The 27,500-nt window shown below is 36.4% G+C and overlaps 2 protein-coding genes across 2 annotated transcripts in view; both read right to left on the minus strand.

Annotated features, from left to right (window-relative positions):
* Positions 1–6,882: 6,882 nt before the first annotated feature.
* On the minus strand, positions 6,883–9,893 carry LOC132158944 (frizzled-1-like). Its single transcript, XM_059568586.1, has one exon. The coding sequence runs from the start codon at positions 9,590–9,592 to the stop codon at positions 7,976–7,978; it is 1,617 nt and encodes a 538-aa protein (XP_059424569.1). The 5' UTR covers positions 9,593–9,893; the 3' UTR covers positions 6,883–7,975.
* A 4,911-nt stretch (positions 9,894–14,804) lies between these two features.
* LOC132158945 (cyclin-dependent kinase 14-like) overlaps positions 14,805–27,500 on the minus strand; it is a 136,250-nt gene continuing 123,554 nt past the window's right edge. The window contains exon 15 of the mRNA XM_059568587.1: positions 14,805–16,964. The gene's annotated coding sequence lies outside the window, so the exon portion shown is untranslated. The remainder of the gene's footprint in view (positions 16,965–27,500) is intronic.

A 27,500-nucleotide genomic window follows, 5' to 3' on the forward strand; every position in this document is an offset into this window, starting at 1 on the left:
CGAGTGGAAGAGAAAATGTGCACCAAAAAAAGAAAAAAGAAAAAAAAATGATATGATCAATAAATCATGAAAATCACTTCAATTAAATTTGAATGAGATTCAACTCATGTGAGTTTCATTCTATGGGATTAAAAAATATGATATTTTTTAAGTCAAGTAGACGTGACAGCCAATTTGATTAAAAGGCAGCAACCGATTTTTGTTTATTTATTTTATTATTTTCATTTTTTAAAGTGAAATACTTTTTCAGAGTTTGCTCTTTTAACCCTCACAGTGCATTTAAGGGTTGTGTTTGATCCAGAAGAGATACATCATTTCTAATAAAAACTAATATACAACCCGAATTCCGGAAAAGTTGGGACGTTTTTTAACTTTTAATAAAATGAAAACTAAAAGACGTTCAAATCACATGAGCCAATATTTTATTCACAATAGAACATAGATAACATAGCAAATGTTTAAACTGAGAAAATTTACAATTTTATGCACAAAATGAGCTCATTTCAATTTTGATTTCTGCTACAGGTCTCAATATAGTTGGGACGGGGCATGTTTACCATGGTGTAGCATCTCCTTTTCTTTTCAAAACAGTTTGAAGACGTCTGGGCATTGAGGCTATGAGTTGCTGGAGTTTTGCTGTTGGAATTTGGTCCCATTCTTGCCTTATATAGATTTCCAGCCGCTGAAGAGTTCGTGGTCGTCTTTGACGTATTTTTCGTTTAATGATGCGCCAAATGTTCTCTATAGGTGAAAGATCTGGACTGCAGGCAGGCCAGGTTAGCACCCGGACTCTTCTACGACGAAGCCATGCTGTTGTTATAGCTGCAGTATGTGGTTTTGCATTGTCCTGCTGAAATAAACAAGGCCTTCCCTGAAATAGACGTTGTTTGGAGGGAAGCATATGTTGCTCTAAAACCTTTATATACCTTTCAGCATTCACAGAGCCTTCCAAAACATGCAAGCTGCCCATACCGTATGCACTTATGCACCCCCATACCATCAGAGATGCTGGCTTTTGAACTGAACGCTGATAACATGCTGGAAGGTCTCCCTCCTCTTTAGCCCGGAGGACACGGCGTCCGTGATTTCCAACAAGAATGTCAAATTTGGACTCGTCTGACCATAAAACACTATTCCACTTTGAAATAGTCCATTTTAAATGAGCCTTGGCCCACAGGACACGACGGCGCTTCTGGACCATGTTCACATATGGCTTCCTTTTTGCATGATAGAGCTTTAGTTGGCATCTGCTGATGGCACGGCGGATTGTGTTTACCGACAGTGGTTTCTGAAAGTATTCCTGGGCCCATTTAGTAATGTCATTGACACAATCATGCCGATGAGTGATGCAGTGTCGTCTGAGAGCCCGAAGACCACGGGCATCCAATAAAGGTCTCCGGCCTTGTCCCTTACGCACAGAGATTTCTCCAGTTTCTCTGAATCTTTTGATGATGTTATACACTGTAGATGATGAGATTTGCAAAGCCTTTGCAATTTGACGTTGAGGAACATTGTTTTTAAAGTTTTCCACAATTTTTTTACGCAGTCTTTCACAGATTGGAGAGCCTCTGCCCATCTTTACTTCTGAGAGACTCTGCTTCTCTAAGACAAAGCTTTTATAGCTAATCATGTTACAGACCTGATATCAATTAACTTAATTAATCACTAGATGTTCTCCCAGCTGAATCTTTTCAAAACTGCTTGCTTTTTTAGCCATTTGTTGCCCCCGTGCCAACTTTTTTGAGACCTGTAGCAGGCATTAAATTTTAAATGAGCTAATTAAGTGGATAAAAGTGTAAAATTTCTCAGTTTAAACATTTGCTACATTATCTATGTTCTATTGTGAATAAAATATTGGCTCATGTGATTTGAAATTCCTTTAGTTTTCATTTTATTAAAATTTAAAAAACGTCCCAACTTTTCCGGATTTCAGGTTGTAGATAATAACAACTAATATATAATTTCTATTAAAAAGGGCATCATTTTATTATTGCAAAAACTTTAAGACCCTCAAAATACACTTTTTTCTGATTTAAACATTAAAAAGACATGTTGATTAGATGTCAAACATACTTTTATTGTTGTTGTTAAATCTATGAAGTTAATTATATTAGCTTAATAATGTTTTAAATAATGTTGTTTAATTATACTGTATAATAAAAAGAAAACAGATAGAATACAATAGAATAGAGTTAGTCTAAAAGGGGCATGTTTTTTAACAATAGAATTATAATAGAGAGTGCTAGAGGGTCAAATAAAGATTATATACAGTATATTCAGAGCGAAGCTAAGAAATAAGTTCATCCAGCACATAAACAGTTCTGGTAAGATCTGCTGATATTAAAGAAGCCGATCAGAAAGATGAGCAACGGCATTAAAGAAGAATATTGTTTAACTGAAGACATGGGATGAGGCACAATCACACGAATCACAAGGAAACACCAGCCGCACAACATTAATATTCATGACTGATTCTTAATTCATAAAACAGAAGAGCGGCCAGCTTCAGGAGGAGGTTTGTATTACTTGTCTTTTTTACCGCGGGCTAAAGAAACTTTAAATACAGGGAAGCATAATGATCCTCGCTGAGAATCAAGTATCAACACAGATTTACACACAGAAACTGTAAAAACACTGTACACCGCACTGTAAGATGAACATAGAAAATAAATCAAGAAACCCATTGAGAAAATTGAGATTTATGCATCATCTGAAAGCTGTTGTTCAAGTAAAGTTCTTTGCAATGCATATTATTAGTTAAAAATGCAGTTTTGATATATTTACGGTAGGAAATATACAAAATATCTTCATGGAACATGATCTTTACTTAATATCCTAATGATTTTTTACATAAAAGAGAAATGTATCATTTTGACTTAAAACTGATTTTGGGCTGCAGGGAAACACATAATTATAAAAACATTTTTCACTTTTATTTAATATGAGTGATGAAACCTACATCATCATTTTTTCTTTTTATACAATGAAAAAAAAATTATAATAAAAAATTATATATATAGTATTGAAACAAGTCTCTCTCAGAAATTGCTACATTTTAACATTAATTAACATTAATTAATTAATTTAAATTCATTTTATAAACTATTATAAAGAGAAGGCAAGTAACACTGAATTAAACAGTATTTTAAAAAGTATTCTATTTATAACTTTAAACAGTCACTTCTACAGCATATATTAAATATTTCTATATTTAATTAAATGTTATATATTATTTACATTTGATTGAATTTTTAAAATAATTTTGTTGTTGTTTTATTTTGTCATTTTATATATATATTTAAATAGGTTTAAGATACAGTACATTTTTAGATTATTGGAGCACATTACAAAATATTTAAATACTATTTCTAGTTTATAGTTCAATTCAATGTTTATTTTAATGTGTTATTTTTCATTTATTTGTAATTATTTACGAAATTTCTGAGTGAAAATGGGAAAATGGAAAATACACCAAATTATTTGCAGGGAAGTATCATTGAGATAATATAGTTTTGATTCCATGATTTTTTCTGTTATCATGTTAATTTTATTAGTCATATTAGTATTAGATATGTGTGTGTGTGTGTGTGTGTGTGTGTGTGTGTGTGTGTGTGTGTGTGTGTGTGTGTCCAAATATTAGTGGAGTACAAAAAAATACTATTTGAATCATTCTACTTTAAAAGTTCATGTTCAATTTATAATTAATTTATCGTTTCTTCATTAAATAATTGTAACATGCTTGCAGTTTATGAGTGAAAATTGTTTGAAAAAGTTATTTTTATATATATTTTTTTATTAGTTTTAAAAGTAAATTCAACAAAAAAGGAGCTATATTTCAGTTTACTTAGTATATAATCAACAAGTACATTTTTGTATGGTTTTAGTTTTAGTTGACTAATAATTTTTGGCTTCAACCTCTCCATCCATCAAAAAAGAATCCAGAAACATTTTTCCAATCTATCTGCGTTTTCTTTGGTTATGAGATGATTACAGGGAACAAGAGCAATCTTTAAGTAATTTAAGGTCAGATGAACCACAGAAAACACTTGATGAAGCGTTTTGGCAAAGTATTTCAGATAATTATTCCCTAATCTCTATTCCGATTTCCCCAAAAATATTTAGAATCTGAATCAGACAGGAACTCCTGAATCCATTAAATCCTTATAAGATTATTCTTTCTTTCTTGCATCAGAAACTTCATGTCAGAGCAGAGATGCCTGGAGTTAACAGGCTGTAATTTAATATCTTTGTGGTTTTTATTTTCCATGAAATGGCAAGTTTTCCGGAAAGGGGTTTCCAGTCTGGAAAATGTAATGGTACGTTGGTTTATAAGACACACATCAGTCCTGCTGTTTACATGAGAGCAGATCGTCTGCATGTACGGCATGACACATGCATTCTCTAGACAGAATCGAAGTTAGTTACATTTAAGGCTATAGGTTTAAATGAAACATATATTTACTTGCACATAAGTATGACTTTCAACACAAAGGAGCTCTTCAGCATTAAACATTTTACAGTGACAGAGACACACAAAAGCATGACAGCATGTGTTATATTCATGATGCTATCTTCCCCTCAAATCTCCTTTGTGATGTTGCATATTTTAATTCAACACATGAAAATCAATTTCAATGTGATGTGATTTTTGAAGCAGCGAATGAGATTCCAAAGCTTCGGTGGAGGGGAAGATTTTCAGTCAATAATGCATTGATACCAGCACACAGCTTTGATGCAGCGTGATGATGACAGCCATATCACAGTCTGCTCAATGAACTGTCTGTCAAAATGATGTCAGAAGTGACAGTTTGTACTGCTGAGAGTTTCTCAACAGCCAGAGAGCAGGACCAGACCTGTTCAGCTCAACAGACACGAGAGGAGCTCAACACTTTAGAGGACAATGAGCATTTAAGGTCTGTTTGAAAAACACAAATAACCTGCAGACATATGCAATACAGCCCTGAATTACATAACCAAACACCTCATGAGTCACGGTAACACTTGACAGTATGATTGAATATGTTAACATTAGATACAGCAAGCTGACATTTGAGTTTGCATTTTAATATTTTCTTAGTGTTAATTCATTCATGCATTATGAGCATTCATGGGCTACCAATGGACAATAGTGCCTTTATGAATCAACTTTAAATAATAGTTGACCCAAAAGTGAAATTTGCAAAATAAAAGCGCTCACCCTCAGGCTATCCGAGATTAGGATGAGTTTGTTTCTTCATCAGATTTGGACAAATGTAGCATTGCATCAGTGTCTCATCGATGGATGCTCTGCAGTGAATGGGTGCCGTCAGAATGAGAGCTGATAAAAACATCACAATAATCCACAGCACTCCAGTCCATCAGTGAACATCTGGAGAAGACAAAAGATGAAACAAATCCAGCATTAAGATGTTTTTAACTCAAATACATAGAGTCTATAATCTACTCAGATCAAACAGCATTTACGAGCCAAAACAGTTCTAAACAAGTTAAAATTAATGGATTTGTTTCTTATAAACATGCATCTTTTGTCTTCTCCAGATGTTCACTGATGGACTGGAGTGCTGTGGATTATTGTGATGTTTTTATCAGCTCTCATTCTGACGGCACCCATTCACTGCAGAGCATCCATTGATGAGACACTGATGCAATGCTACATTTCTATCATTAAATAATACTAATTAGAATAAATAGAAACATAAGCAGGCCTTATAGCAAAGCCAAGAGACAGCATTAAGAAAATAAATGAACTAAAAATAAACATTCAGCCATCAAAAAAACTCACTTGCCATAACAAAAGGATGTTTTGTACAAATCTGAAGTTTATTCTTTTAAAAGAAGTGAATAATATATAAACTATTGTCTATAAATATAAAGGGCTTTTAATAGTATAACAAGCAGAAGTATGAGAAAGAAGAAAATAACATTTTCTACCGATGTAGAAAACCGTAATATAGGCTTCAATGCTAGTGTGACTAAATACATCTCAGATCCATGCAAACACATCTCACAAGAACAGGAGTTTAAAAGCAGGCTTCTATCTACCAGTGCTTTCCGTAATCACCTTAAACAGAGATTCCTTTGCGAAAACAAAAACATTCATTTGCATGAGATAATCGCCATAAACAATCAAGAATCAACATTATCTGATGTTCAGTAAAGGGCATCTTTTAAAAAGCACATGATGACACAACAAACCCTGAAGAATTATGAACAGGATTATGGGATTACTCTTATGTAGTGCTAGAGCGATGTGGTGGTTTTATTAGCTGATGTTGATACCAATAACCACACTGCAGACCGGTACACAACCGATACAAGCTTAAAAATCAGTTAAAAATTCTGAAAACAAATTGCATTATAGATTATCAGACCTGCTGGTAGATTTTGGAAATGATACACAGGACAAGCTGACATGATTAATGCTGCTGACCATTTCAAAAGGGCAAAATATCGGCCGATATATCGGTTTACCACTACACATACGCATCAGAAAATCTCCATTTCAATTTTCACATCACGTTCATGGATTAGTTTATATACCGACACAGGCATTAAACTATTTGAGTGATTTGCAGTTTTTAATAACTTATGGTGATACCGATAACCCAAGCACAGACCGATATTACTTAAAAATGAGTGCTGTCAAATGACTTCTTGCGATTAATCGCATCCAAAATAAAGGTTTTTGTTTACATTATATATGTGTGTGTACTGTGTATATTTATAATGTATATATAAATACACACACACACGCATGTTTATATTTAAGAAAATAAGTTTTGTATATTAACCACATCAACTCTGGGGACCCACCGGTGGGTCCAATATTGCATATGCCTAATTCTCAAAAAATCCAAATAACAGCTGAAGTGGTTAACTATACTTATATATAATATAAATTATATGAATATATACATGTAAATATTTTCTAAATGTATACTGTGTGTGTGTATATATATATATATATATATATATATATGTACACATACATACATAATATACAGAGTACACACATATATATTATCTAAGCAAAAACTTATTTTGGATGTGATAAATCACAATTAATTGTTTGACAGCACTTTTAAAAATCAATAAAATTATTTGAAAATCCAATTGCATTATTGATCAAGAGGCCTGCTGGTAGATTTTGGAAATGATACACAGGACAAGCAGATGTGATTATCGCTGCTGATCATCTCAAAAATATATCGGTTTACATCTACACATAAATCTGCATCCCCATTTTCACATCATGGATTTGTTACGATAAAAACACAGACATTACACTATTTGAGAAGTGCATTGCAAACACTGTCCATCCTGTTCTATCTGTATGTTTAGAGGTACTTCTGTGCAAAAGAGCCCAGGGAGAACACAAACCCTTCAGAAACATCACCAAAGCTCATTACAGACTGAAGAAAAACATGTATACATTTCTTTGAGTTAAACACAACTGCAGACCTGACCCCAATGCTGCTCTGAACTGAAAAAGGCACTTAACTTTACATCTTAAAAGACATCTTAAAACAGCCTGAGATTGTTGATGTCCAAGCCCAGGACAGGCCAGGAGACCAGCAAACCGGTTTAGGCTGGGTTAAGCACGTATTAACCATGTTGTTCTAGCTCCTAGTCTCGTCCTATAGTTCATCTGATCTCACTCCCAAAGCTTTAATTTAAAGCTCAATCCTATCCATGATATGCCGCCTTAAGTGCTGGGTGCACAATTCACACACATTATTATTGTTATTTCTGCATTATTTGCATGTACAAATTTTGAATATTTGCCCGTGGAAATACTAATGTCGATAAAAAGACACAGTTTTACATAGAGGCATAAAAAACAGATCCCCACACAGAATAATCCTAGAGAAAAGGCATAAATAATCTCCAAAACGAAAAAAGTCACATTGTTTATGTACAACGCGAAAGCGTCCTTTCTCCATCGGGAAAAGTGAATAATAAAAAAGCAGTTTAATCACACTGTTGTTTCTCCTTGTTTGTTGTTCGCCAGTCTCGTGTAGAACTTCCTCCACGAGTTAAGCGTCTTTCCAGACCATATCCAGAATCCAGACGTGATGCCCACGATCAGGGTCATCAGGTACTTGATCATGAACACCGTGAAATCCGGGTTCATCTGTGGGTTGTGCACGGGGCACGGCACCGCGTACGTCTTGCACGATTGCGCGCTCCACGTCTGTTCCCACTGATCCCGAAAGGCCTGCTCGTAGAAGTAGCACGCGATCACGATGGTGGCTGGAACAGTGTAGAGGACACTGAAGATGCCAATGCGCACCATCAGCTTCTCCAGCTTCTCCGTTTTGGTGCCGTCGTGCTTCATAATGGTCCTGATACGGAACAGAGACACGAAGCCCGCCAGGAGGAACGAAGTACCGATGAACAGATAGACGAAGAGCGGCGCCAGGACGAACCCGCGCAGCGCGTCCACGCTGTTGATGCCCACATAGCAGACGCCACTGAGCACATCTCCATCCACTTGACCCACGGCGAGGATGGTGATGGTCTTGATGGCTGGCACTGCCCACGCTGCTAAATGGAAATATTGCGAATTCGCTTCAATAGCCTCGTGACCCCATTTCATCCCAGCAGCGAGGAACCAAGTGAGCGCGAGAATGACCCACCAGATAGAGCTGGCCATGCTGAAGAAGTACAACATCATGAACAGAATCGTGCAACCTTCCTTTTTGGTGCCTTGCACCACTGTCCTAAACTCATTATCGAACTGCTCATTGCAAACCACTTTGTCCTCCAGCAGAAATCCGGCGATGTGAGCGATGGACACCATCGTATAACACCCGGAAAGGAATATAATGGGTCTTTCCGGGTAACTGAAGCGCTCCATGTCCACTAAATAAGTCAGGACGGTGAATAAAGTAGAAGCACAGCACAAAACCGACCAGATGCCGATCCAAATGCGCGCAAACTTCTGCTCGTCCTCGCTGAAGTACATCACCCCGTTGAGTTTCTTGGGTTCGCACGGTGCGCCGCAGTTTTCCTCGCCCATAAAGCGGTAGTTTAGATACGGAGGGACTTTAAGCGAAGTTGGGCATCGAAAACGCCCCTTCCTGGTATGCTCGGGTGTCGCTTGGGTCACATCTGGAGTCGGGTTGACCGGTGCGCTCCGCTCAGACGTGTTCTGCCCCACGCACAGCTCTCCGCCGTGAACCGGGAAGGACTCGCACGCGAGACTCTCCGGCCACTGGAAGCCGAATTTATTCATGAGCGCCTCGCAGCCTTGGCGCGCGCGCTCGCACAGCGAACGGCACGGGGGCAGCGCCTGCTCCAGCACCGTGCACACCGGCGCGTACATGGAGCACAAGAAGAACTTGAGATCCGGCGAGCACTGCACTTTAACGAGCGGGTAGAACTGGTGCACCTCCAGCCCCGCGTCCTCCTGGTTCGTGTGGCCGAGGAGGTTGGGCATGATGGTCTCGTTGTACGCGATGTCCGTGCACAGAGGGATTGTGATGGGCTGGCAGAAGCCGTGCTCGGGTATCGACATGCCGTACTGCGCGCTCGCTTCCAGTATTCCAAAGGCGAGCAGGAAGAGCGCAGACGCACCGCGCGCGGCCATAATTTCCTCCTGCGGTCTGTCTCCTCACAGCCAGCTCGCCAGCCAGCGCTAGTCTTCCCCTCCAACTCCCTTCGTCGATTTATCCTGTCAAATCAGTGCACGGAAACTTTTGGGAAAGTGCAGCGGCGCACAGGACCCGGATCGCGAAACGCGTGAAGAAAACCACACGAGCGTCTGAGAGGCGATTGAAGAGTCGCGCTGTGTCTTGTCAGAGTTTCTGTGAGGTGTTCAAACCTGTTCCCAGGCGCCCTGCTGTCTGCTGTTCATAAGCGAAACACGGGCGGGGCGTCACGGACAGATGGCTCGCGTTAGGGAGCGTCGCGATTTCGTTCTCCTGCAGTTCCTTTAACGTTCGCGCTTTGAGTTTATAGAGTTGAGTGGAACACATTATCTCTGCTGTTTTTAGACATCAGAACAATACGAAAAAGAGACGATACTAGGTGTAAGGATTTGTTTTGCGTTCTTTAAACATTCGTTCTTAGAATTAATAGTGTTTTATCTGATAACTTTACCGGTATAATCTATATCTCGCGATATATTTTACCAGTACAAATTCAGAATGGATTAACTTTACTGAAAAAAAAACTGTGTTGGTACTTCTTTTCACTAAAATTATTTTTTTTATATTCTATTAAGGTTCGCTCATTAATTTAACAGGGTTGTTGAATGGAATGCATTTTATTTGCCAACTTTAGATATTAAAATAATAAGTAAAAGAGAAGGCTATTATATGTTTACTATCAAATACTTGTGCATATTTGCTTAATTAAACAAAATATAACCTACTAAATCGTTACTTTGAAATGATTTTAACTCTGAAATTAGTACACTTCACAAATTATTACAAATAAACAGCAAGCAATGTGACTTTTATATGTATAAAGATTGTTAAACAGTCCAATAATGATTTATTTACAACTAAATTAACTAAATTCACTGAAAGAGGTAACTGTTCTAAGTGCCAAGAGATGCATATTCCAAATTTAGATGTAGAATTATAACCTGAAATGATTAGAAACAGCTTTTAAAGTTTCCTCAAGAAGGGTTAAAACAACTATTAAAACCCATCTAGTTCAGCACAATAAACAATGACAGCATACATTAGAAGTCAATGAATGAAGTCTGCTTGCCATACAAGAAAACAGAGACGGCCCCTAACTGCTGTTCTCCTATTGGTTACTGTGAGTGTCTGCAAGAGAAATGAGAGGAACATGATTGGCTCTGACAGGGGAATGTAAAGACAGCCTTCACTAAAGAGTCTAGATACTGGCTGAATACAAAACAACTTCTGCCAGAGTAAAGATTTCATTCTTATTGTGTAATATTTTTTAAATAACAAATATTAAATGCACTACCAGTTCAGCCGCACATACTGGACTTTCTATTGGAGAGTAAATAACACAATATATTGTATTTTAAATGTGGTGCATTTGAGCTAAATCATTTCAGAGAGAACTTCTGAACATTTAATTTCTTTTAATTTTGGTTCACTTAAAGTGAAAATGACCAGGTGAAGTGGTTAATCCAGAAAAGATGAGATGCTCAGACAAGATCTGAATAATCCTGGGATAGACTGGACTGGCCAAACCAGAAAGATATGACGGGTAAAACATGCACGTAAACTCACAGATTATGTGTCATGCAGGACATTTGACTATTTACCATTACGTAAATTGAAATCGCCTAGATTTGTGGCTTTTTTTTTTTTAGAACAATTTTGGTCTGAGTGTGCATAAGCAAATATTCTTACTTTTAATCTCAGTTTGTGAATGTAGTTAAATATAAGTCACATGCTATTGCCAATATTCAAATCATCGATTGTGAAAACAGTTGTGGTTGATTTGAAGCATTAATAAACTTTATTTCAGGTAAAACAACAATAAACTACATTTACAGAAGGACATTACATCTTCCATAATAACATTACACACATGATTCTAACAAATAATGCAATCCCTACTCTAATATAGTCTAAGTTTAGTTCATTGTAAAGTGACCAGTTACACGTCTACTGCTTGTCAAAAATCTGCATTATTTCAGTGCATCTTACAAAAAAGAAAAATAGATATAAGCAAGTGAAGCAAAAACACAGATTCAGTGTTTTGCACAGCGGAGGCATGTTCAACTTCCACACGCCCAATGAGAATATATGGATATGAACCAGTCGAGGATATGAACCTCCTGATATATACTGTATATACAGCCTAGTATATAACAAAGATTACAAAAAGATTAAATATTCACAGATGAATTGAGAATAACATTGTATTGACAGCACATTCAAACGCAGAGCAAACCAGGAATCTAAAGCGGTTCCCTTTTCATGGTAGATTTACATTTATATATATCAATTTATTAACTATAGAAGCCACTTTCTGTCAGCGAATAAAAAACAAGTTACTTTAAAAAAGTAACTTTTGTCGCAGTTAATTTTTTTCCTCAGAATTGTGATATAAACTCGCAACTTTGAGAAAAAAACTCACAATTGCTTTTTTCTCAGAATTGCATGAAACTCACAATTGCATATAAAAGCAATTTATAATTACTATAAAGTTTGAATTGCGTAAAGATTCAGAATTTGGAGATTTAAACTCGAAAATCTGAGAAATAAAGTTATAAATTGATATATACTCGAAATTATGAATTTTTCTCAGAATTGCAAGATATAAAATCGCAATTGCGAGTTATAAATTCAGAATTATGAGATTTAAACTCTCTTTACCTCAAAATTGGACTTTATATACAACTATGAGAAAAGTCAGAATTGCGAGAATTTTTTTTTTGAGATAAAAACCTGCAAAAGTGAGTTATACATTTTGAGGGAAAAGAGACTATTTTCTTACAATTTAGTTTCTATCTAGCAATTCTGAGAAAAAAGTTGAATTGCGAAAAGCTTGCAATTGCGAGAAAAAAGTTACACTTACCTGGATTTATTATTTATTCAGTGACAGAAACAGGCTTCCATAAATAATCAACTTTAAAGTAAGCGCCAATGATTAAGCAAACATGATTTCTCTTTTTTGTGTGTGTTTGTCACAGTGCTAACTGGGCAAGAATTATTTATATTATTACTTTTCTCCATTTCTTTTTCTTGCAAAAAAGGAGACTCTGCACACCTTAAAGTGGCGATAAAATACATCATGTCGCATGTAAAGCTGCGACCGCCACAAAGGCAGGAGGAGCTCTTACATGTGTCAAGCACGTCGCATGGAAATAATTATTGGGCTGCTAATACTGGCAGGAGTCCTTTAATGCGCAGCAGGTTTGGAGGCATTAATGCGGCTCAAACACAATGTGTTTCCACAGAATCGCAGCTCTCTTTATAGTCGCAATGTTTAAACAGTCTCTTCAATTGTGAGCATATGTAAGTATATAATGGTTCTTTAAAATAAAGGCCACGTTCACACTGCAGACTGATTGCAACATTGCAAAATAATCATTTTCATCCTCAATATTTTTGTCTTGTTTTCCAGTACAGTACAAGAATCAAACTACTAAGATATTAGGGCTTGTTTTCTGAAAAATTAAGCTTAAACCTAAAACAAGAAAAACATTATGGAAGCTTGTTTCCATCATAGAATAAAAAGATCAAAGTTTTTACTGCACTTTTTTCCCTCAATTTTCTGAAATCACCAAAAAGTAAATAAATGTTCAGAAAACAATATTTAATATCAAAATCTTTTTTTTTTTTTTTTTTTAACGCATTGAATTCACTGATATGCACCACTTTTGTGCACCGTATTTTAAAGCATGTTTCCTGTTATTTAGTCTGCATAATTCCTTTAGAGAATTGGATGTTAAACTACATTAATGTCTTTCTTTATTAACATTTCTGTTGTCTGCAGCAGCAAACACAAATGGGTTAGACTGCTAATAATCATGTTTCTAGTTTATGAGACACCAAAATGTTGCTCAAATTCAGGATTATTAGTGATAATCAGGTTATGCGGTGTGTACGTGACCTGACAAAATTTACAGTAGCAAACAAAACCTTATAAGCTGGAATGTTGCGCAAACATGTTGAAAAGTGCATTCGCAGTAAGCGTTGACCTTTTAAAGTCAATAAACATTGCTCTTTAACTAGTCCTCTGACTGTTAGTCACACCATTATGACTAAAGCTGAATCAAGAAGTTCATTTGCACAAATATGAGTAATAATAAAAAAAAGTATAATGTCTGGATTTGTACTGTATAATAATTGCAAAGTCACTGGATGGAAATGTGTCACTGGACGTCATGCACGTCTGTACACATTCCTCTCGCTTCTGATTTATTAAACAATCTGTTGCTAAACAGGTGTGTTACTGTACAAATATGAACTCATTTTACTTATTTATTCGATCCATGTTAACAGTGCAGAGCCAAACATTGCTATTGTCCAATTAGCTCTTGCACTTATAGAAAGCAAAATTCATTGATATTTTACAACAAACTGACAGAAAGAGAATATACTGTACCCAAATGGAGATTTTATATTATTATGCTGAATGTCTGTTGTACAGAAACCAAATGGACGGACATGAACAGGAAGAGCAGTATTAGTATTCAGATATGCAGGCCAGGAGAGTAGTGCACTTTGGGAAGGTTCTTCAGATCAAACTCTGTCTCAAAAAGATGCTTGAAAGATGCATTAGAGCTTCATCAACAACACTTCAGTTTGAAATGCTAAAGGACTGTTCACACATAATGCATTCTTGCATTTATAAACTAGCTAGAAAAGACGCTTTAAACTTGTTTTTATCCTTATGTTGGTACCAGTTAACCTGCTTTTCTTGAAACTGTTTTTTTTCTCATTTAGGGTCAAGAACATGCACACAAAGTTTTGACACTGGTGGGTTTTGGAATGTGTACAACATTTTTCTGTTTTAAAAAATGTCAATTGTTTCCATTTAATTGTTAAGGCGTACATTTTTATTAGTTCATGAATATGACTTTTGTTGGCCATCGAACCCACGATCCTGCTGTTGGAAGTATAACAATAAATAAATAAATCAAATATAAAATAAATACAATTGTGTGTAAAAGAGTAAAAAAACAAACAAACAAAAAAAATCATATGCTCTTGGGAACTTTTTCATAATGTATGAGAAATTTATTTGAAAGGTTTACTGTTTTTCCCTGATTTTGTTTTAAAAAAATGTTTTTGTGTGTGTGTGTGTGTGTGTGTGTGAATAGTAAACAGAATCTAATTCAGAGAATTTAAAGCAGATACAGAGATGTCCATCTAGCACAGACAGACAATTTAAATAAATGAAAAAAAAGTAAAAAAAAAAAAAAAAAAACAGCACGTTATGTGTGAACATCCTCTAACAGTTCAAAGTAAAGTTTGGCTCATTTTAATGATCAGTTAGTGAGTGCAATTCATTCTAAGATTGTCATGGGCCTTCGGATGGAACAGTGTAAACAGATTAATTTCCAAATGTGGATGAGTTAATATATTTCTCATGCACAGTAGCACCAGTGAAAGCGTATTGCCTGTATTTAACACTCAATGCACATGTAAACGCACAAAGAAGTACACGAGACTCGCAGTGATCTGCCGTTAGTGATGATGTTCATTGCTTTAGCGCAGTCCCTGCAGTGAGTGAATGTGCACCATCAGTCTGCAACTGCATCGTCAGTGTGATTATCGTTATTACTAGGGATGCACCGATACTAAATTTCTTAGCTGATACAATTGCCGATTATTCAGAATATCTGCCGATATTGATAATGACTATTCAGAAAGATAACTGCAGATACTAGTAGCCGATTATTCAGAATGATATCTGCTGATACCAATAACGATAACTGACTATTCGGAATCATTTCTGTGTATACCCATAACCAATTATTCAGAATGATATCTGCCAATACCAACAACCGATTATTAAGAATGATATCTGCTAATGCTGTTATGATTATTCGGAATGATATCTGCCAATATCAATACCAATAGCCGTTTATTCGGAATGACATCTGCAGATACCGATAACCGATTATTTAGAATATCTGCCGATACCGATACGATTATCAGGAATTATATCTGCCTATACCGATTATTTGGAATGATATATGTCTATACTCTTTATTCAGAATGATATCTGCTGAAACTGATAGCCAATTATTCAGAATATATGCCAATACTGACCAAATAATGCTATGAACTATACAGGAAGCCTTTAATTTGGTATTTCATATAAGAGCTTCAAATTAACAACAAAACTATATTCAATGGCATTTATTTTCAGGTATAATCATCACACTCAAATTAAAAACGTTTGTATAAACACAAGATCATTTTCATAAAAAAAAGATTTATTCAAACATATAATTAACAGTAAATAAGCTCGCTCTAGTGTTGTTAAGTTTAGTGCAATGTTAAGTGACATCATTCATAAACTTTTCCAAACATTTTATTTGATGTTTTTTTTTTTCTTCGGTTTAAAACGCTGATTGAGTGATTACATGAGACATGATACATTTTGATAGGTTGTATTGTATCCTTCAACACCTTCAGATGTTCATTCATTTTTAATGTAGTTTGAAAAGACTCGTCGCTGCCCCTTAAACTGAAGCACTACAGCAATACGTCACACCACATTTTAGAACGTCAAAACTGCATTTATTGTTTGAATTTAGTAATAAAGTATACACGATTTGAAAGCTGAATGTTTTTTTTATCAGAAGCAACAAAGCACAAAGATCGTTGTGATTAATGGATAGAGGCACAATATAAATAATGTTCTGCGAAATGGAAACTGGATCTGTCAACCCTGGCTTGAACTATAGGTGATTTATAGGACTGCTGATTCAACAGCACTGCGTTAATGCGTTATTATTGCTTTAACGTTGACAGCACTATATTCAACACAAGACAAGTTGCTGTCTGACAAGCTTTTCTGCCACCTGTTGATTTTTAAATAATCGGTTGATCGGCCGATACATCGGTGCATCCTTAGTAATTATTGTCATTGTTATTGGGAGCACAGCTGGAACATACCATAGCCAACAATGTGGAAGATTGCAGGAAATGCGAAATGCTAGCTTGGTCTTAATAATGCGTGATTGTGCGTGGGAGGGCATTTGGTTTGTTCTCTCAGATAGACACATATTTAACTGTACAAACATTCGTATATAGGTAGAAGCATACACAAACAGTTCGTATTATTTGCCTTTTGAAGTCCGGATGTCGTTCGCATGCCATCGATGTGGGAATGTTACACGACATTCCTGATGGTAAAACTGAGATTTGACTGAATTGTTCTCAGTCCCACATGGAAGGTCAAACCAGCCAGCCAGAAATGAAATAATTGTATTAAACATGAAGAGCCTTTCCCGTGTCGTTCTCCTCTTTTGTCCTTTTTCCATCTTGAAGGCTGACAGTGCCAACCTGCAAAAAAGAGACAAAAAAAAAATCAACGTCAGTGTACTTCTAAGAACTGTATTTCAAGACGAGACACTTCAGGCAAAACATTGATTTTCATGCGCTGGTCAGTTTTGAGATTTTGAGCTGTTTGGCTTTCCATAAAATGTTGTTTCAAGCTAATGGAAAGAAAATATCTAAAATACACATTTAATTTTTATTTTATGACACTTTATCTATTGGTGTCTGTAGATTTCAATTGCAATTCTTGCAAGTTCTTTCTTCACTGCATTAGCACTTACAGTACCTACACCAAACTTTACCGTTTTATTCCCATCTATATTCAGAAGGCTTTTACTGAGTTTGTTCATATATTATTCATACCGAAACATTATATTATAAAAATATTATACAACATTTTACTCTAAAACATAATGAAAATGTCAACAAAAGTCTAAGAAGAATTTGAAACCAGGATTCCTCCAATGTTCAGGTTAATCTTCTGGAAATGTTATGGACATTAGTGCATATGTAATTAGACAATGCTTCATTTGTTCATTTAAACAAACATTTCAGAAAACTTAGCAATACTAAAAAATGTTTGCAATTCTTTATGCAATTTTTCAACTGGTGAAGTATGATGTCTAAGTTATTTTTTACCCTAATCACATGTAGTGTTTTGCCTAAACTATGTTAAATTATGTATTTCGATGAACTAGATCTTCAGAGCGCTGGTGAGGAGGATGATGGGATGCAAAGGAAAGAGTGTGTGTGTGTGTGTGTGTGTGTGTGATGAAGGGCAGATCTGGCTCCCTTGTTTTTGGCTAATCTTCCTCTTTTTTTTTCCCCCATTGACCATACTGCTAATAAATAATGCATGCGTCTCTGTGTGTCCGACCTCTCTCTCTCTCTCTCTCTCTCTCTCTCTCTCTCTCTCTCTCTCTCTCTTTCTCTCTCTGTCAGCCTGTTATTCTCTTTCTTACTCTCTCGTTTCAGATTTTCTTTCTTTGTCGCCCTTCCCCCACTTGATTTCAATCCATGCCCTTGGAAAACCATTCCTGGAGGATTTGCAAGTGTGTGTGCCAGAAATCAGAGATCATGGAAGGACACTGCCTTTATTAAGAGCCCAAAGTGTGTGTGTGTGTGTGTGTATGAGAGAGAGAGTGAAAGAGCAAATCGAGCAGCTCAGAAACACACCATCCCACTGCAAACCCAACAAACTACATCCACTGAAGGCTGGGCAATAAATAGATATTCATCAATAATATTGATATAAACTTGAGAGATATTTAGCTTGAATATATACAGTAAAAAATGTGTTTTTCTCGAATGATATGGCATTAGGTCCATAACTCTGACTATCGTAAAAGATAATACACTTTTACTTGTATGTCCATGTAAAAGCACATATATTTGCTCAGTTACATCTCGTCTCGACAGACAGTCTACTGAATATTCCTTTTAACTCTCAAACTAATTCATTAAATGTTGAAGCAGAGAAACGTGTCCAACCAGCTCAAAAGACCTTCTTCACTTCTCTATCAAGACTTCAGTCAAAAATATGAGGCTCATTTAATACATTTATAATTAACTGATTCAAAAATGCATTAAACAGTTGAATGCATCTCTAATTGATTATTATTATTATTATTTTCTTTTTTCTTTTTATATAATATAAATATTATATAATAATAAATAAAACAAATAAAAGCTGAAATTTTCAATAATTCTGAATTAATTGATTAATTATTATTTCTTAAAAATGATGAAGCATATTTCTATTACTATTGTCGTTTTGCATTTTTGTTTAGTAATCTTAGCATTTACTTCTGTTCTTTTAACACTTTTGTTTTATTTTAATTTTATTTAACAAACATTTTTTTTGTTTAGCTTCAGTGTATTTTTATTTAAGTTTTAGTTATTTAATAATTTCAGTACTTTTTTATTATTCCATTTAGTCGCCAAGGCAAAGTTTATTTCTTTGTTTTCTTGTTTTTTAGTTTTTTCACCTAATATTTATATTTATAATTTATTTAAGCTTCATTTGAATTGAGAAAAAAAATATATTTTTTAATAGCTTTAGGTTTAAATAAACAATAAAACTGACATTTTTTCACCTTTTTTACCAGGAAATCTTAAGGAAACATGTTTGAAAACCATCATTTTTGCAATTGCATGTGGTGGCGAGAGTGAGACAGAAATGACACACTAAAACTTAAAGATGTTAAAGTTGATCAAGCTGCTGTTTAGACTGCAATTAATATTTGTCAAGTATATGTAACCCGTTCTTTGGAAACCCCCCCCCCCCAAAAAAAAACATTCATTTACATCCCTGGAAGAGGAGAAAGTGAATCTGAGCGTTGTTGAAGAGCGTCTCTGACTGATTTAACAAACACAATGAGGAGAAGGGCTCCTATAGTCCTCCGCCAGCAGACGGGCCCCTTCTGTGACCTCTGACCCCTGCCGACACGGGCTTCGTCACATCTCAAAGCGTGTAATGAAGTGAGTCAGACCGCCATTAAACGGCACACACACACACACTGCGCTGACGTTTTAATATGGCTGTGAGTGTTTGCACATCTCAGAAAAGATTTCCAATCGCTTTAATGAACACACTTGGATAACTTTCCATTTTCTTAAAAGTGCAAATTTAATTACCAGTGAGGATTTAAAGTGCACTGAAAAGTTTCCAGCCATTAAATGTGCAGGAATGCTGTTTGGGCCAGGACGCGACTCCAGCACGTCAGCGCTGTTCATTTTCATTTTAATGACCTCCATCGCTGCTATGAAAGTCAATAAAGTGCTCCTCACTAGTGACAGCTTTATAGTGAAGGCAGTGGATTAAACCTTTCAACTAAACAGCTTGTTAAAATCAAGTTCTGCTCAGTAAGACTCACCAAACACAAACTCGATTGTCATTGGCCATGTAGACAGAAAGTCCCGCCCCAAACTCACGTGATTGGTCGAGTCAGAAGTAGACATGGCAATGTCTCTGACTTGAAATCAGATCAACATTCTTTTTGTCCAGGAATGAAAAGACTGTTAAAATGTAATGTTTAAAATATGAATGATTTTTTCCCCCTTTGAACATAAAATAACATTAATGCTGCTGTTTTCTATAATATTAAAGTGAATAGAGATGAACACTGTCAAATATAACAAAATCAAAAACTAATAAAAATGTGAAATTTTGCCTTGGCCCTTAGTTACTAAACTAAAGAAAAATAATCTAAAGATGAAAAAAAGTTAAATAAACAAAAATGAGAAATGTTGCATAATGTTAAAGTACCAAAATGACTAACACTAAAATAAAATTACTTTAAAAAAATAAAATAAATGTACATTGAAGCTAAATAAAAACATTTTTAAAAAATCTAATACAAAATTACAAAAGAACATAATATTACTAAAACTTAATCCATTTAAAATCTCAAATGAAGTAAAATGAAATTAAAATATAAATATTAAGTGAAAAAATTCAACTTGCTTTAAACATTATTATTATTACAGTTCATCACAGTTGATACGTTAAAAACAGTCTTTAGCAAAATAAAATATAAATATTATTGAATTATTACTTGAAGCATAAATATTACAAACTAAAACTGAAAAAAAAAGAAATGGTAAATAGCACACAACATTACTAAAACTAAAATGAAAACTGAAAGCAGAAAAATAAAAGCTTAAAAAAAAGGATTTATAGAATACTATCATTAAAAACAGTTTGCTTTAAGCCATCTTGAACTTAAAATGGATTCCCTTGGCAAAAGAAAATGGAAAAAATGCTTGCATCCCTTTTGTTCAACATTTAAGCAGAAATACAGCAACATACACTACTCTCAGCTCTGCAGAAACTCTAAAAATAATTTTCACATGACATATACAAATATTTAAGTCTATTCCTTACACAAATATTACATTAGATTATAGATAACTATGGATCACTGATATGATCTTTCTGGAGCTTTAGAGTATAAATCAGTCAATTTTCATTCTAAACAGCAACTCAGACATTCTTCAAAACATCTATTGACAGGAAGACTAAATGATGATGTGCATGGCCACTGAGCCGCACACAGATGCACCATGGGAAAGCAACTACAACTAAATATATATTTTTTGCATAAGGAAATCCTGTTTTTTGCATTGCAACTTTTTTATGACAAGCTTTGAATTCTAGGGTTTTCATTGATTGACACAGAGCTGAAATGAAATAAAATATAAGTATAATAAAAATGACAAAAGCACAAAAAAAGAGAAAAAAAGAAAAGTCAAAACATGAAATACTATGAGTAAAAAACTGTTAGATTGACAATGATGATTTGAATGGCTAGTAAGGCTGAATAAGGACAGTATTTGAACCTACAGCATTAGAGACACATGGACATTATAAAAGCTCTCGCTGTGAGACTGTGAAAACAGCTGAAATCTTCTGCAGGAAAACACAATCATTTTTTCCATGCCCAACTCTACAGCTGCCCATAGATCTATAAAAGATTGCAGATTAAAGTCTGGGAAATTCCCACTGACGTACAGGACGGAGTGACGGAGGAATATAAAGATCCATCCATCAGGAGTCCTGGTGACAATACAGTCTCCTCACAGCGGATCTTCATAATCTCCACAAATCAGTCAGACTATAGAGCCAGAAAGACTCTCAGCACACACGAAACACTACAGCTGCTGCTGGAACACCACGAGCAGAGCTCTACACTGAGAAAAAGCTGGCAACACAATGTCGGGGTGATTTTAGTGCACTGCTATGTGGTTGCTAGAGTGTTTGGGTGGTTTCCAGGAAGTTTCTATGCGGTTACTAGTGTGTTTGGGTGGTTTCCAGGGTGTTGCTATGGAGCTGATAGTGTGTTTGGGTGGTTTCCAGGATGTTGCTATGCAGTTACTAGTGTGTTTAGGTGGTTTCCAGGGTGTTGCTATGAAGCTGATAGTGTTTGGGTGGTTTCCAGGATGATGCTATGCAGTTACTAGTGTGTTTGGGTGGTTTCCAGGGTGTTGCTATGTGGTTACTAGTGTGTTTGGGTGGTTTCCAGGGTGTTGCTATGGAGCTGATAGTGTTTTGGGTGGTTTCCAGGATGTTGCTATGCAGTTACTAGTGTGTTTGGGTGGTTTCCAGGGTGTTGCTATGTGGTTACTAGTGTGTTTGGGTGGTTTCCAGGGTGTTGCTATGGAGCTGATAGTGTTTTGGGTGGTTTCCAGGATGTTGCTATGCAGTTACTAGTGTGTTTGGGTGGTTTCCAGGGTGTTGCTATGTGGTTACTAGTGTGTTTGGGTGGTTTCCAAGGTGTTGCTATGAGGCTGCTAGTGTTTGGGTGGTTTCCAGGATGTGGCTATGTAGTTACTAGTGTGTTTGGGTGGTTTCCAGGGTGTTGCTATGAAGCTGCTAGTGTTTGGGTGGTTTCCAGGATGTTTCTATGCAGTAACTAGTGTGTTTGGGTGGTTTCCAGGGTGTTGCTATGAAGCTGCTAGTGTGTTATCTGGTTTCCAGGGTGTTGCTATGTGGTTACTAGTGTGTTTAGCTTGTTTCCAAGGTGTTGCTATGAGGCTGCTAGTGTTTGGGTGGTTTCCAGGATGTTGCTATGCAGTTACTAGTGTGTTTGGGTGGTTTCCAGGGTGTTGCTATGTGGTTACTAGTGTGTTTGGGTGGTTTCCAGGGTGTTGCTAGGAGGCTGCTAGTGTTTGGGTGGTTTCCAGGATGTGGCTATGTAGTTACTAGTGTGTTTGGGTGGTTTCCAGGGTGTTGCTATGAAGCTGCTAGTGTTTGGGTGGTTTCCAGGATGTTTCTATGCAGTAACTAGTGTGTTTGGGTGGTTTCCAGGGTGTTGCTATGAAGCTGCTAGTGTGTTATCTGGTTTCCAGGGTGTTGCTATGTGGTTACTAGTGTGTTTAGCTTGTTTCCAAGGTGTTGCTATGAAGCTGCTAGTGTTTGGGTGGTTTCCAGGGTGTTGCTATGCAGTTACTAGTGTGTTTGGGTGGTTTCCAGGACGTTGCTATGAAGTTGCTTGAGTGTTTGGGTGGTTTCTAGTGTGTTGCTATGCGGTTACCAAACTGATTTCTCTTAAACACAAATTTCTCTTAAAGAAATAATTCAGCTCCAAAAGGGTGAAAAGCACCATAATAGCATCCTAACATAAGACTCATACTCTACACTGCAGGTCTTCTAAAGTCCTATGATGCTTCAAGTGATGAACTGACACAAATGCAAATTCACTGAAGCTCTGAAATCTCATTTGGCACCCAAAATATTCAGCAGCATGTCACACTTTTAGTTCTGACACATGGTGATGTTTTGCACTCAGTGACATCAAACCAAGATTGATGCATCAACGAGCCATGAATTGAATCTGAATTCAAAGCATTAGCAGTAAATAAGGTCCATTTGATATGCATTTTACCATGACCTAAGGATGAATAAATAACAGTTCTGTAGTTTTGGGGTGAACTACACCTTTAATATATTTATACATGGATGTGGTTTGGTGAAGCACACGCTGAGGTCTTCTGGAGCCGCGGCGAGAGCAGGAGGTGATCATTAAAGCTTCTCTGGCAACTCTTAAAAGGGCTTTTCCACAGCGTGAAGTGATCAATAATGAGAACTCGTAACTTATGTATCAAAACCATTAAATGCATATGAAATCTGTGCATATTTGATTCTGGAAATGCATATTCAGTGCCAAAAACAACTGCACTTTATGAGGCTTAAATGCCATTGTGTTTGATTTAGGCTGCAGCTGTTTTAAAATAATAAAGGATCCAATGATTTGACATAGATAATGAATGAGGGCTTGTTCAACTGTAGGTGTTATAAAATCTATGGGACCTAAAATGTTCAAGCCCCCAAAAAGACATTCTGAAGATACATTTAAAGCATTATTCCCTTAAATCAAACCAAAGCATCAAATAGGTTTCTATTAACCATAAACCTTGTTTATTCAAAACATCAAGATATGAGATTCATGTTTCTTTACACCTAAAAATATAAATTTTTATATAGAAATATATTAAATATAAAACAACACATATTTGTCTGAAATATATCCATGTGTTTGTTTTTATATATACATAATAAATATACACAGTGCACACTCATATATTATGCAAAAAATTCCATTTTGGATGCGATTAATCATTTAACAGCACTAATATATATTAGCCTGAAAAGCTATTAGAACAAATAAACCAGATTTAGCAATATGATCTGAAATATAAAGACTACACGAGTCGTGAAAGACGTGTTCGCTCTGTTGACTCAATCGATCACACGGACTGTAGATGAGTTCTGTACATTCTCTCCAGCCTCTGTTTATCCGTCAGAAACGCCCTTCAGTCACACGGCAAACAAACACGCAGTCGTTCCGGTCAGCCGGACTGAAGCAGATCAATGCGGTGCAGGATCTGACGCTCAGCCCAGCCTCGGGCCTCTCTCCTGGATCAACATCAAACAGCCTCCTGTCAGTCAAACAAAGACAGGCTCCGTCTGACACACAACCCCACGACGACCTGCTGCTTCTTTAACACACACTCCTGCTCTGACTGTGATCGATACATCTGTGCACGTCTTGTCTGCATAGACTTTCATAATCTATACAAACCTCTGCAAACGCAGATTTCAAGTGGAGTTTACCACAATATCAGCACAAATCATTTCTCGGTGCAAATGCATTAAAAATCTTCCACTGATTACTGAAGAACGGCAATAATGATTGATTTTTGATTACACTATAACAGTAATACAGCATTAAACTCGTTTCTTAATCGAGTCTTTAAATGTTTAAATCGAATGTATAACACTTAATCAGCTGCATGCCTTCTATCTCTGATTAATAGTTTAAAGTATTTTTTTCCAGTAAAAGCTCTTTTAAGTTCATGCTTTACGTGCCTTTCCGCCGTCAAATCTTTCCTGATTGTGATCAAGTAAAGGTCAGAATAAGGTTGGTAATATCTCCAGATGAACTCTTCCTGGACTGAAGCAGCTCAGCTTTACTTGATTCTCCATCAATCATGTTTTAGAGTCTCAAATCTGATCCTCAGGATCTTTTGAGGAGCGTTTGTTTCCAGAAGCTTTACTTTCACTGATCCTCAGCGGAGGAATGATCTTCACAAGCCTCCAGAACATCTCACATCTTCTGAGGAGTCTTGATTTCTTCAGTGTTATACGTGCGGATCATTAACATTTCATCTCACTGAGAGACACATTACTGGAGATATAGAGCACAGACTGAATATGAAAGTGCTCACTTTTCTTGAAATAATGATGAAAGTCGGACGTTCTTACAATCACATCTGCATTTGCATCTATGTATCTCGGAGGTGCTTTCATGCAAAGTGACTTATGATGAATTCAAGTAATACATTTGATTATTTCATGCATGCACTGAGAATCGAACCTACAACCTTGGAGAAAAAGCATGATATCGATAACCTAACTTTATAGATTTCAATTCTCATGACTGAAACTATAGTGCATGTTTAACTTATCAGAAAGAGTACAAGAACAGCGGTCAATCTGCCTTCCTCTGGGTTTCCGAGATGCATGCTTGTTCTCTGGGCTCTGGAATCTTTCTCTCAAGCGTATGATTATGGTTTGGCTTAAAACATGGCTGCATGTTTGGGGGGAGTGTGGTGTCACTTCATTAGTGGAAACGACAGACCGTCTGCTGGGGAGGGAAATAGAGACGCCTGACCGCAAAACACAAAAAAGCAGAGCCAGAGAGAGAGCCAGCATTCGTCTGCTGAGGATCGTTTGGCCGTTAGATGCAACTTAACCAAACAGAATGGAAGGAATGCATGAAAAAGACACAATTAGATCTACAAACCAAAGCAGGAATGTGACTGAAGAGCACTTATTGTGTCCTCAACGGTTGAATTTAGCTAGAAATTAAGCAGAAGAGAGACTCACATATGACAGAACTAAACAAAGACGTCGCCAAAAAAAAAAACCCAAAGGTCATTCCATCAACAAGATAAACAGGTTAGAGACACTAAAACTGCAGTCAGAGGACATTTGTACGGAGTACAGCTGATATAATGATACTAAAAAACAGCATTTGGTCCTGGGTCAGAAATGATTCAGCACTCAGGGATGAAAAATTACACAAATGTGATAAAGCCGATGGGGCTAAAAAATGCAGCTACTACTTTAGTCTGAGGCTATGCTAACACTGTGCTATCCACATGCTACATTTCAGCTAAAGGATGAATTAATAGATGGAATTTATAGAGAGAAACTGCAGCACTCCTTTGCATAATCAGCCTTTAATTCAACCCTGAGCCACGTGTGTGTGCAGAGCATTCTGGGTTTTGACTAATGGGGCATGAGCTGAGTAAAGACCTGATATGGACACACACACACACACACACACACACACACACATCACAGATGGTCACGCAGCAGCTCGGTGGATCTGAATCTGTGAGAATCAGCTCTCAGATGCCTGGAAACGTCATGATGAAATCATGTTTTGAGTATATCGATTGCAGTGCATCATGGGATTCGTAGTTTATCCACTCATAAACAATGTCAGGTACATTTATCTTCACCTGCTTTAAATCAGCATGTTGTGGGAATTCTTAACAGCCTCTAAAGACCAGAATCACTTTTAAAATGTAGCAGAAATAAGTACAAAGTCAGAGTAAGTCTCTAAGAGCTCTGGTGATGAGAATGTAGTTCAGCACAGACCCCATGCTGCAATGGTTAATCGTCAAGTGTATTAATTAACCTATTTTGTGTGTGCTTAACGATGCACACAGTTTAATGAATTACAGGTCATGAATAAAAATGAGGGAGGGGTTGGAAAAGAGGAAATCTGCTTTGGAAATTTGTTGCATATTTACATATATTTACAATCTGACACACTGTAACGCATTTGATTTATTCAGCAGCGATGCGGCTTCAGCGTTTAGGAGTCCTGCAAAGAATATTCATATTTCAGGCACGATTTCTGCATCTGTAGTCTATTTTCTGTGAGATGCTGATTCGGGATGTTTCTGAAGGAGTGTTAATGCCTCTGTAACAAACAGCAGGTTCATATCAGGACCTTACTTTGGCCTAGATAGATGGATGGATGGATGGATGGATAGATAATGGAGAGATGGATAAATAGATGGATGGATGGATGGATGGATAGATAATGGAGAGATGGATAAATAGATGGATGGATGGATGGATGGATAGATAATGGATAGATGGATAAATAGATGGATGGATGGATAGATAGATAATGGATGGATAGATGGATAAATAGATGGATGGATGGATGGATGGATAGATTGATGATGGATAGATGGATAAATGGATGGATGGATAGATAGATAATGAATGAATAGATGGATAAATAGATGGATGGATAGATTGATGATGGATAGATGGATAAATAGATGGATGGATGGATAGATTGATAGATGGATGGAAAGATAGATAATGGATGGATGGATAAATGGATGAATGGATAGATAATGGATAGATGGATAAATAGATGGATGGATGGGTGGGTGGATAGATTGATGGATGGATAGATGGATAGATAGATAGATAATGGATGGATGGATAAT

The sequence above is a fragment of the Carassius carassius genome, chromosome 15 (assembly GCF_963082965.1).
Source record: "Carassius carassius chromosome 15, fCarCar2.1, whole genome shotgun sequence".
In the NCBI taxonomy this organism is placed as follows: Eukaryota; Metazoa; Chordata; class Actinopteri; order Cypriniformes; family Cyprinidae; genus Carassius; species Carassius carassius.